The sequence below is a fragment of the Xiphophorus maculatus genome, chromosome 23, assembly GCF_002775205.1.
Source record: "Xiphophorus maculatus strain JP 163 A chromosome 23, X_maculatus-5.0-male, whole genome shotgun sequence".
Classification (NCBI taxonomy): domain Eukaryota; kingdom Metazoa; phylum Chordata; class Actinopteri; order Cyprinodontiformes; family Poeciliidae; genus Xiphophorus; species Xiphophorus maculatus.
This window is the reverse complement of record NC_036465.1, coordinates 14,136,434-14,149,199: the sequence shown is the minus strand read 5'-3', so window position 1 is coordinate 14,149,199 and position 12,766 is coordinate 14,136,434. Positions and strand designations below refer to the sequence as shown.

The 12,766-nt window shown below is 39.3% G+C and overlaps 1 protein-coding gene across 1 annotated transcript; it reads left to right on the top strand.

Moving 5' to 3' along the window:
• The first annotated feature begins 595 nt into the window (after positions 1 to 595).
• LOC102226511 (sodium/potassium/calcium exchanger 3-like) lies at positions 596 to 11,794 on the top strand. The gene is made up of 17 exons (XM_005806802.3): positions 596 to 1,089; positions 1,220 to 1,318; positions 2,823 to 2,899; positions 2,998 to 3,072; positions 3,283 to 3,367; positions 3,972 to 4,075; positions 4,496 to 4,570; positions 5,579 to 5,604; positions 5,683 to 5,736; positions 5,829 to 5,965; positions 6,846 to 6,934; positions 7,610 to 7,856; positions 8,828 to 8,994; positions 9,075 to 9,189; positions 9,552 to 9,664; positions 10,529 to 10,594; positions 10,778 to 11,794. The coding sequence occupies exons 1-17, from the start codon at positions 834 to 836 to the stop codon at positions 10,886 to 10,888; spliced, it is 1,896 nt and encodes a 631-aa protein (XP_005806859.1). The 5' UTR covers positions 596 to 833; the 3' UTR covers positions 10,889 to 11,794.
• The last annotated feature ends 972 nt before the right edge of the window (positions 11,795 to 12,766 follow it).

Below are 12,766 nucleotides of genomic sequence, written 5' to 3'. Positions count from 1 at the left end.
CTGGTTTGAGAGGATTATAAAGCAGAAGGCTGGAGCAGATTGATTAGTGTTGATTAATGGTTCAAATTCAAAAGTACCTGTACCTGATTTTAATGACCAAAACCACACAGAGAATCTGTGAAGAGAAACCAGACCCAACAAAGCAGTCAAGAAACCTCGGCAGAGCCACAGGCTGGTTGCCTCCATGCCACGCTGCATTGATACAGTAATTCATTCAAAAGGAGCCCTGGTTGCACTTTACATGAAAATGTATTTTTTCTTAATTCATCTGAGGTGATGGCTCTAATTTTCTGAGGAACTGAATTGGGAGAATTATTTTAGCTGTAAACCATAATTATGAATGAATACTTGAAGTATAACACTGTGTTTAATGAATCTTTATATGAGTCACTTTCTGAATTGATTATTAGTTGTTCATCGATATTTTCATGGGTTAGTGTACATTGAATGCAGAGCTCTCATGGACCAAACCATTATTTACAAAGTAAGAGTAAATTTTTTTGAACTCTGGAAATTAGTCCTAGTCTTCATTTATGATAATAATCACACTTCAGCCATGCTGATTGGTGCATTAAGAGCTTTTCCCCTCGTGGTTGACCCACCCAGCCGAGTTGAAGGAGCTCTGCTCTGGAGGAAATCACCCCCTTCCCGGTGGGGAGGATCACAAACTGGATCCCATTTGGAGCAGAGTGGATGCTGAGACGGTCCGAGTCGGGGGATGTTTATAAATAGACGCTTGCTGGTGATTCATCAGCTGCTCGTGTTCGCCGCATCCTAACTTGGCCGCCGCTGGATGCTGATGACGGGCCGCTTCGCCTCCTCCTGTCACTCTGATGGGGCTCCGACACGGAAACGCTGAGGAACGACTAATCGGAACCGGAGAGCAACAGGCCAGTTTAGATCCGGTTCGGAAGAGGAGGGGACCCGCTGCGGCGGCATGTTCTGATCGGAGAGCCGGAAGAGCAGCTGCTGCTGGCGGGATGAAGGCTCCGCGGAGACCGAGGCAGACGCTGCTCCTTCCCCGGCTGTGTGTCGGCGCGGCGGGTCTGCTCGCAGCTGTCTGGGTCTTCCACCTCTCTGAAATTACAGGTGCTCTACGAATGTGGCGTCTTCTCGTTCAAACGCACCAATTGCATTCGAATGAGATTAGAGGTTTTGTGAAATGAAATTTGATTTAAACTTCATCCCAGGAGCAACGTGGTTATCTGCTTTATTCTAGGTTTCCAGGGCCAAACTGGGGAGACTGGCAGGCACTTCTCTAAAAGAGAACTCATCCAGCAAACAGAGGACAACCACAATGGCAGTATTTCCAGATCTGGTGAGACTTTCCTGTCTCTTCCGCTGTGCCATTTCATGTTGCACTTTACGTTTGCAACCATAATTAGGCAGAGAATTTGCTGCTGTTGACGTGCATTTGTTTTGTTAATTGAGTGAAAGTGTGGCGCCTCATCTCTATTAATGCGTTTCATTCATGTCTGCTTGATGTGCCTCCCTGTTCATTCTTCATTTCCTCCAACTCTGCACATCTAGATGTTTGAACACGGTCAGGCCTTTGAGGGACCCAGTTGCTAGGAAACTGAATGCTGCATTTGTGGTCGGATGTTGCTGCTTCTCTGCTGTAGTTCAAAGTGCCTACATGATCTGCTGATTGTAGCCAACCTGTCTGCCGCTGGAGCTGGTTGGCTCTTTGGTTTATTCGGCAGCAGACGCACAAAAATGATCTAATTTATTTGAGAGTCGTTTTTAGTTTCTTCATTTTGCTGTGTTTTGACAAGTGGGGGGGAAAAAATCCAAACTATTTAGAGTTTGGATTTCTTTCTACCTTCTCAAAGGAAGTTAGAAAGTAAGTACATTTACCATAGCCAGCCCTAGCTAATAGCAAACTTTGCACCATGTAGATAGCTCTGCAGACAGAAGGGCCCCAAGAGAACTACAATCAAAAATGGGGTTTATGTTTACAGACTCTTGATAATTACGGATGCTTGTGTGCTGTGTGGACCACTGGGTAGATCAGGTGCATGAAACTACCAGGCTTTGCTCTGGTTTTTGGTTCCGTCCCGTCGGTCGCAGCAGACGGCTGCTCATGCAGGGCAGGTTCTGCTGGAGATTTCGTCCTGGTTAATGAGTGTTTTCCTTTCCTTAACTTACCTTTCATTTAGATTTATTGAAACGAACAGGCTGCAGTGTTTTGTTATTGATGATGAAGTGTACCGTGTGAAACTTCATCATCCAAAAGAAATCATAACTTTAGGATTTATCTCACTTTAGTAATAAGTAATAGTTTTTTTTTTGCTTAGATGCTGCCAACCTTTACCTTTAGTGGAGGTTTTTATTAATCATGACTCACTACTAAATTTTAAATAAACAAAAAACATTTGGCATAAAGCTTCTTGAATGATTGTTTTTGCTTCCCTCAAAAAGGATTTTCTTGCAGGATTCAAATCTCACATATGTTCTCTCAACGTGGTTCCTGTCTCTGTATTACAGAGACAGTGAGTGGATGCTTCCAATGAACCAAATGAAATCGTAAACAGTAGAATTTTTTTCTCTGGCCTTTTTCAAGAACCACACGAGGCGGCTTTTTTTCTTTGAAAAAACGTAACCTGGTCAGAAAAACCGCAACTACACTAAATGGAAAACTCTGGCTCAGAATAAAACTACAAACAGTTTACATTGTTTTTGTCTAGACAGTTATTATGGCCGGTTTCACTCATGTCATCTCATGATCGACTAATCTGCAAATTTTTTTGATATGCGCCTCTTTCTCAGATGTCCTTAGTTCATCAGTTATATTCATATCCACATTCTCCATCTTTTTCCAGCTATACATGAGTTCCCAGAGGACATCTTTACTCTGGCTCAGAGGAGGCAGGGAGCCATGCTCCTGCATGTTCTGTGTGTGAGTATCAACTCAGAGGCAGACTGAAAATACAAACTTGTTTTCTTTCTCTAAAAGAATAAATTGCCTTTGATCATCTCTCTTCTCCTTTCTAATAGGCGATCTACATGTTTCATGCTCTGGCCATTGTGTGTGATGTTTACTTTGTGCCATCACTGGAAAAAGTATCAGAGGTAGAAAGATAAACTGTAGAACTGTGTTTTGAAATTCAAACGGTATGCTTTATTCTGAGAACTAGCTTTGTCAAAAATCGAAGCACTCAAAATTCCCTTAGTATTTTTATGAACACTTAGACACCCTAAAAATCAAAATGTCAAAGAAAGTTAATATAAATTTGGCATCTTAGGTTATTTTCTATCCAACTGTTCCCTTATTTCCAACAGAACCTCCAGCTCAGTCAGGATGTTGCCGGGGCAACCTTCATGGCAGCTGGGAGCTCCGCCCCTGAACTCTTCACCTCTCTGATTGGTCAGTGAGATGCTGATCTCATCAGTGACGTTTTGATTAAACTCTGACATGTTCCAGTTTAGTTATCCACTTATTTGAGTCCAGTTTGGGCTGGGAAATGTTAAATCAGTGGAGGCATCTGAACAAAATGTCCCACGGCTTTCATAACTATGAACATTAGATGCTTACAAAGACCTTTTTGTTTGTTTGTTTTTTACTTGTAAAATACATGCAATTATTTTTGATGCTAATAACTCTGGTCCATTTTACGGCTAAAATTCAAACAAATGAAGCAAGGTTCACAGTATTATGAAACTATCGCATCGCTTTCTTGGTGAAAACTCACATTTTTGAAGTTGAAAAACATATTTGTGAAACTGTGTGTTTAATTGAATGAATTCTTTTCTAAAGTGTTGAAAAAGTTTGGTTTTTATAAATACAAGTATTTCAGCAAATCTAACACTGTTAGGATCACACAGTCAGTGGAAATAAAAAAAAAGCAATATTATCTGAAGGGAAAATAGAATATATATCTCTATTTTTTAGTATGTATTAGAGAGAATTGATGCTGTTCATATTGTCTGAATGAATGTCACGGTCGTGCTTACTCTCACTCTGCTTTCAGGCGTGTTCATCACAAAGGGAGATGTTGGTGTGGGGACTATTGTGGGATCAGCGGTTTTTAACATCCTGGTCATTATTGGGCTCTGCGGCATCTTCTCCGGACAGGTTTGTGTGGCTTTTATATTTATTACCACAAATCCATAGTTAGAGACCCAGACTGCAGCCTATTTTAAAAGCAGCTCTTGGCACAGCAATATACAGAGTCTTCCCAAATGTTTTTATATCTCTGAACGTTTCTACATTTTGTTACATTGCAACCATAAACGTTTAATGCATTTTATTTTGGTTTTTTGGGTGATAAACGAACACGGACAGTCTACAACTGTGGAGTAGAAACAGTTTTTTCACAAGCTAAATGCAAATTTTGCTCTTATTTTTAAATAAATAAAAACAACTGCAATATTTAAAGGTTCGTTAGAGAACACTAGTGACTGTCTTTTTCCTACTTTGTATGTAAATATCTGGTTTTGATTGTAATCCCACTCTCCACACAACTTTTAATGTGTCCCTTCTCTCTTCCCGTAGCCCATCTCTCTGAGCTGGTGGCCTCTGTTTCGTGATGCTGTTTTTTACATCCTGTCCATAGTGGTGCTTATTCTGGTGAGAAACCACATTGAGTGTTTAACTTCTTTTCCTTTCCACCACCAAATAAAACACAGAACTACATGTTTGACTGAGTTAATATGGAGCTCAAATGGTGCCATAATATAATAAAAACCTAACCAAACAAAATGTGATTAATTGTGCCAGTAGCAATTAATAATTTGTGAACTAATGAACAAGTGTGTCTTGACTAAATATATATAATCTAGTTTTATTATTTCCAGATCACATACTGCACTGGGCGGGACTAATCCTGCCTCATTGTGGTTAAATCCATATATCTAATGCTTTTCTTTTATTTTGTCTCTTTTCTTTATTTTTTTTCTTCCTCACATTTTATTTCCTTTTTTATTTCCATTTTTTCTTTTATTATGAAATGTACATGTAATTTCAAATGTAAAAAATAAGTACATTTAAAAATTCAGTTATTTATCATCACCTTACCAAAATAAGGAAGTAAGGGAGGTTTTTTTTGCCAAAAGTGATTTTTTTTTTTTTGGGCCTAAATCATATTTTTAGTAAAAGTAGTTGGTGATTTATTTTGGGATAAATAACTTTATTATTATATTAGAGAGATGAGAATATTCTACTGTTGCCCCTTAATCTTGGTGAATTTGATGTTACTTTAAATACTATTTTTTGTTAAAATTCCTTTGTGTTCTATTATGATTAAACTAAGATTTTTTTCTCCCTGATTGACTAGATGAATATAAAAGCTCAACTTTCTGAGTCTGACATGAACATTAAATGCTTATTCATCATTTTCTGTTCTGATCTGGTTATTGTTAAGGATTGTTGCCATCTTCAGTGTTGTAATAATGCAAGAAATCAAATAATTTTTACCATCTAAAACGCAAGAAATAACATAAGATTTTGAGCAAGAACTACAGTACAACTCAGAAAGATCCTAAACCAACAAACAGGAAACAGTTTAAACTTTTTGTCTATTAACAGACCTGAAAGGTCTGTTTTTGAGCTTTAACTATTTGTTTTTTGTATTTACAGGTGATCTATGATGAAAAAGTCCTGTGGTAAGTCTAGTTAAACCTTTTAAGTGAGGAATCTGTTGTTTCTTAAAGCCGATCCACAGACATGTTTGAATGTTTCAGGTGGGAGACCATCATCCTGATCTCCATGTACGGCATCTACATAATCATCATGAAGTGAGTTTCTTCACCTCACCTTCCAGATCAGAGCCGATTCCTGCTTTATGCCCAGCAGAGGAAGCAGCGTCCGTGTGTTGTATGTTGTGCAGGTTCAACAGACGCCTGTGCTGCCTGGTGGAGAGACACTGCAGCGTGGACGGTCAGCCGTGTCTGAGCAGTCTGCGCCGGACGACCGCTGTCGGAAACGTCGGAGACGGCGAAAATGACATGGTGCCGCTGAAGCCAGGTGCAGCAGCACGTGTTTGTGCGCCTGTGTGACGTTCTCATCAACATCAAAAGCTTCCCTCAGTGTGTGAGCAGTGCTCAGAAGACCCAGTAGCACAGATTAGGCTGCCAGGCAAAGATTTCTGTTTCCCCGTGGATTTGAAAGAGGCTAAAATAAAACTGACCCTCTTCTATTTCTCCGTCATTTCTTTAGTTTAGTTTAGTGACGTCTTAAGTTTATTCTGCTTCATTCCCTTTGAGCCTTTTCATGTTTTGTACTATTGCATTTTCTAAACTCCAGCGCATTTTTCTTGGATTCTATGAGAAGGTCCAACACAGAATAGTGCAAAAATGTTTACAAGAAATATCTGAAAAGTGTGGCATGCATTTGATTTTAAAATCGGGGGGGTGCAAGTTGGTTGAACTTTCCAAACTGACATTGTTCAACCAATTTGCTCTAGAAATGAACTAATTTGTAAATAGAGATCACCTGTGTGTAATTTAGTATCAGATTGTGTTTGTCGAAGAATAAAGGTTTGATCAGATTTCAGGTGTAAGACATAACCCAATGTTTTTAAGGATGGTCAGTCTGTGGAAATCAACCTTAGGCTGCAACTGGATGAATTTACATTTGTGTTATTCAAAATGTTCATCAGTGTACTCCAAGGTTATCTCAGATACTTTGTTGCCACTTGAAATTGACATATTTTGCAAATTATTCATTCATGGGACTGGATACAAATACGGGCTTCAATTTTCAGATTTCATCCCAGAAATTCCCATTGAAACACTTGAAGTTTATGGTTTTTAAGAAATAAAAGTGTAAAACTTCCAGCTGGATGGAGAAGAAACCCCCCCCCAAAAAAACATTTGCGTTGCTTTGTCTCTTTTCCTGTCCGTAGACTCGTGTGTGGTGGCCGGTCAGGACTCGGGCGTGGCGCCGGCGGATGAGCTACCGAACCTTCGCTCTCATCAGCTCAGCTTCTCAGAGGCAAGACGCCGTTTTCATCACGCCACAAGTCCCCCGTACATCCGCCCACACATGGCATCACGTTGAGTTTTCAACAAGATGTGCAGCAGAAACACAATATCTTACAAAATATTTGTGGTCTCGTTTCTAAGGCAAATATCACACTTTAAATAAGACAAAACTAATTTACAAGTAGTTTTGTCTTATATAGATATAAGACAGGATATATATAAACTGGATTTAAGTCAATAATTCCTTTTTTTAAAACAAGTACTAATTTCACTGGCAGATTATTTCACCCATAACAAGACATTTTTCCCATAAGTGAAATAATCTGCCAGTGGAGCTGGAAGTTTTTCATCAGTTTTAAGGAAATATTTACTTGAAACAAGCTAAGAAGTTTGGATGAGAAAGCTAATTTTGCATTTTTGCAGTGAGTTCACAAACCTTCACAAATCATCAAGCTGGATGTGTCACTTAGTTAATGAGACTAATTCATTTAGAGATATTGATATTTTATGGATTTCTGGGTGTAAATTATCTTCCATGCCAGATTTCAGAGCAAGTTGTGTAGGTAAGTATTTTTTTACGTGCTCTGCTGGAAAAACTTCACCTACCTGTTTTCTGCTTTCCTTTAGACGAAATAATTGCAATAAATATTTCTCTTATTTCTCATCTTGCGTTGCTTTCCCACAGAGGCAGAGGCTGATTCGAGCTCGGGTGAGCCCAGAGGAGGGCGCATGTCCGGGGGAAGAAGGGTCGGGTCCGGGCGCGACCTGGGGGAGAGAAAACGGGGCGGCAGCGGAGGGAGAGAGGGAGAGGGGTAAGGAATCAGGGGGAGAGACAGGCGGGGGCGCTCAGCTGAAAGAGGACGAGGAGGAAGAAGAGGATGAGGAGGAAGAGGAGGAAGAAAACTCTCCTTTCAGACCCTTCATCCTGCCACGTGAGTGAGAAATGGCTGCAGCACGATGGAAAAGGTTAAATTATTTTATGCCTTAAAGCTGCAGGTGAAATGATCTGATTCAATGTTGTTTGATATTTACTTTACAGAGCCCTCCAGGGGACATGGGACAATGTTTTCTTTTGCGTTCCCTCGCAATACTGTACTGATCAGTTCATGCGGCATAATTAAATACTGTAAGCCTTCCTTACGGTGGCCGCCGTACTTTCTGCTTTAATGTAAGGTTATGTGAGGTTTTTCCATGAATGTTAATCTCTTTGTGAAATATTTGAAGTTTTATATCGTTTTCTTCAGGATAGAAAGTCACCACAAACCTTTGATATAAACAGAAACTTTCTGTAAGTAGGAAAGAAATTAAAATACATCCTAATTTGGACTATTTCTAAGTTATTATCGCGGGTAATTAGTCATCTGACAGTATTGATTGTGTCTCTGTTGTGCTGGTTGTCTGAATGGTTTAAAGAGCCGTTTTCATGTTCAGCTCCATCTCAACCTTAACAAACATAAACATGCAGTGAACAAATCGATTTTCAATCAGTTTTTTGCACCAAAGACTTAATAATAATAAACACGTTTTCACTGAGGCTATGCGAGAGACAAAGTCTACGCTTGATTTGCAACAAAGGAAGAAATGGGATATATGAGATGCAGTGAGGGCGGAGAAAAGGTTTCAGGGGACAGGATGTTGTCTGTTCAGCCTTTTAACTCCTAATCTCCATTAGAAATGCAACTTGAACCCTGAATGCTTCCTGTGAAACCACACCTACTTTCTGCTTTGCCCTCTGTTCATATCTCACAGCTTATGACGGGTTTTAAGGGCTGAGGAAGCTAATTACAAGGAGATGACACAGAGGTTCGCAGACACATTTAGGCCGTGCCGTGTAAATAATTTAGGAGCGGAGATGAATGATGCCGATGGAGGGACAGTCAGTGGCTATTTTCCGTCTCTGCAGATGGCTGGTGTGTTCGACTGAAGTGGCTGCTGTCCTGGCCTCTCAGCTTCCTGCTGCACTGCACCATCCCCGACTGCAACCAGCCGCGATGGGAGCGCTGGTACCTCCTCACCTTCCTGTCCTCCACTCTCTGGATTGCTCTCTTCTCCTACCTCATGGTCTGGATGGTACGAAACGCGCACCGACATGCACACGCATGCACGCATAAAGTCATAAGTCATAAGCACACGTCTTCTCCCCGGTGAAGGTGACCATAATCAGCTACACGCTCGGGATCCCGGATGTCATCATGGGCATCACGTTCCTGGCAGCTGGCACCAGCGTTCCTGACTGCATGGCCAGCCTCATTGTCGCCAGGCAAGGTGCGTGAAGTCGTCCACAACAACCAATGTTTCAGGAACTTCATCATCACTGTGTAACAGAAAGAAATTATTTCTGCGACAACCTTACAAAAAAGCTTTCAGATTATTTTCTGCACAGAAATTTTCAGTTGTAGACAATTAACGAAATGCCTGAAGGCATGAGATGATGATGATTGTCTTCCTGCAGATTTAAGATTGTTTTTGGGTTTTTTTTGTAATTCAAATTTTTTTATTGATTTTCTGAAAATTATCTCACATAAAACACAAATACAGAACAAAAAAAAACAAAAAAGATTTAAGATTGTTAAGCTTTTGTGTCGCTGACGGTTTTAACCTTCGTTGCGTGGTTTTACACTCTGCAGGGATGGGCGACATGGCCGTGTCCAACTCCATTGGGAGTAATATCTTTGACGTGCTGCTGGGCCTGGGCTTCCCCTGGGCCCTGAGGACTCTCATAGTCAGCTATGGATCAGTGGTAACTCCAGCTGTCTGTGTGTGCAGCTAAAACTGAGACTACACCTGGCAACTAGACAAGAATCCAAAGCTTTGACTGTCGTTGTTTTTAGCTGCTACTTACAGCCCACATGTAAAGCTCCAGTCTGTTCAGGGCTGCACTTCAAACTACAGTGTTTGAAGTGCAGGAGGAAAAAAAAATCACACTTAATAAACCACAGAGGTTTTGAAATATTGAGATGTTTTTACAGATAAGCTTTGTTTCATTTGCACAGACACAAACAAGACAAGAATTGATGAATGATCTCCATTCTAGTATTTTACTATTTTTACCTCAATCTGCATGATGGCCATGTAAACATTTAGCACCATATACATTTATTTGCACTCTAAAAGATGTTAAAAGTCTTTAAATAAATTCCTCTATTTTGCAGTAGCATAAGCTCATGCTGCAAATTTTCTGTTATTTTCTCTCTATTCCATTAGGAAAAAAATCTCACATTAAGAAATTACTAATTCTAACCACAACTATTGTCATTTGCAATAACCTTTAGTTAATAATCAATAATCCAACATGATGTTTTGACATGATGCGCCTTGTCTTTTAGCTACTCATTGTAATGAGAAAGAACATTATATCCAAGCAAAGCTGATTTTTTTTATCTTCAAGAATTATGAAACAGATGTAAGAAAAAAGTTACTAACTTAATTTAGTTTAATTTAAGTAGTTTTTGGTGCTTCAAACAAATGAAATCTTAAATGCTAATTTGTGAAGCTTTTTAGTGAAATAGATTTCTTTAAGTTACATTTTGTAAAAAAAAAAAAAAAAACCCCACAGGGATAGTTTAAAAATGTAAACAACAATATGTATTTTTCTATATTTAAGGTTACGATCAACAGTAAAGGCCTGGTGTACTCTGTCATTCTGCTGCTGGCCTCAGTCACACTCACTGTGAGTAAATCTGTCTGATCACAGATCATTTCCTGTGTTTCCTCTCCTGTCACTCTAGACTTTATCTGTTTTTTGTCTCTGAGCCTGCAAACACCTGATTGGATTTTCTGGAGATTAAACTCAGTGCAGCGCAGCATCACATGAAGTTTTGTCTCATTATAGCCTGTCTCTGTCCGTCCTCAGGTCCTGTGTGTCCATCTGAACCGCTGGAAGTTGGACCGCCGGCTGGGCCTCTGTCTCCTGCTGCTTTACTCCATCTTCCTTCTCTGCTCCGTCGGCTTCGAGCGGCTGTAGAGCTGCAGCGAACGCGTCCCGTAAACACAGACAGGTTTCCCGACTTGTTTTCCTACTTCACTGACGCCGTCCCGACTTCTCAAAAACGCGTTTTGATTTTGTATCCTCGTGGCTCTATGCGTTACTGCGACACCGGATGTCTGTAAGTGATGTTTACCTTTGATAAATGAGTATTTTAAATAGTTTTGTACTAAAGCACTTCAGAACCCCAGAAGAAAAGCGTTTCTAAAGTGTCAAATTTATATACCTGAACCCAAAAGTGAGTTTGGAACCTCAGAGAGAAGATTATAGTGGGTTTAGGTTTATATAGTTGCTTCCCATTTTGTGCACTTTTATCATATATGCTTAGTGTCACAGTTTTTATCTCACTACTGTGTTTGTTATTGTAAACAACATAGCATGTCTGATCCTGATGTTTGCACTAAGTGACTGTTATCCTGCCTAAAAGCTTATCAAGTCAGAGTGTTTGGGTCACATTCCTAACGTTTAAGTGCAATAAAATGTTACGCACAGTTCCTCCTGAAAATGAGTCACCTTTGTTTTGCTCTCTTGTTCCTAAATCTAAACATCTCAGCAGAATCTGATCTGTGGATGGTGGAGTAAAACCGGCTCTTTGCTGATATCCAAAAAGAAAACCCTCACGTACATTGAAACAAATGACCATCTAATTATTTATGAAGAAAATCATGACATTAATTTGTCAAAAATGTTAAGTACTACTTATTTACTTGAGTATTTTGTGACACAGTTGAGGTTCATATGTGTGACTTCTTGTATTTCATGTAGAAGAAAATAAACCTCCTTTTTGTAGCCATTTGCTGGAGCACTTTCAGTGAAAAACTGATTTAAATTTATTCTCTGCCAAACACAAGATGATATTTGAAAATAAAACTCTGTCAACACGAACTGCTCCAGAGGTGTTTCTTTGCCACAGTCATTTTTATCCTGCTTGTTTTTTTTTTTTTTGTTTTTTTTTCAAACATTGTTCGGAGATGAAGACCAGGATTCAGCACCAGAGACAGCGCCGCAGTCATCCGGTCCAAAGAGCTGTCCAGGTTCTGAACCTCAAACCCTTCATGTTCAGGACAGAAAAATATGCTTTTCACCAACTTCACAGTTTCTAGTTAGATATTCTTGTACATTTTTATTATAGTATATTGAAGTATAATTACAATAATTGTATAGGTTTCAAAAATTTTTGTGGAAAACAAAAAAACCAATTCATCAACCTTTCTTTTTTAAGACTGGGCATCAAATCTTGACCAGATCTTGACTGATGGTTCTTCCTTTATCAGTTCTCAGACTGTCACAGTTTTATTAATTTTCTCCAGATACTCTTAAGGTTCTGATGGTTCAATCACTTAGGAACATTTTGTTTTCATCAGTGATAAATAAAAATGATTGTTTCTGCATTGTTGGACAGTTTCCTAAACTTGGTGCACATAGTAATTCGATGTGTTTAGTTGGTTATTTATTTGATGTACTAATGCTTCTTGGTAATAAATCTTGAATAGAAAGATGTGTTTATTTCCATTTAAGCGGTGACACATTTATAAGGAAATAATTTGTAGGTTGAGCAGCAGGATTGATTATGTTGGGTGTGACCATAGAAAAACTTCCCAATACTTTTACCAATGCCAGCAGCTTCCTCTGTTCTCAATGTTGTTTTACATCAATATTAGAATTAAAGATGAAAGTTTGACCAAACTAGACATGTTGGCAATTTAGACGTTTATTAATTTCATACACATGACCCTCTATAATAGTTAGGATAACTCTGACATCTTGGCGAACAGAGATCTGTTCTGAAAAATAGAGTTATGGGATAGCCTCAATATTTTAAATTACAAAACCAAAGTTTTTAGTCCTTCCTGAGCT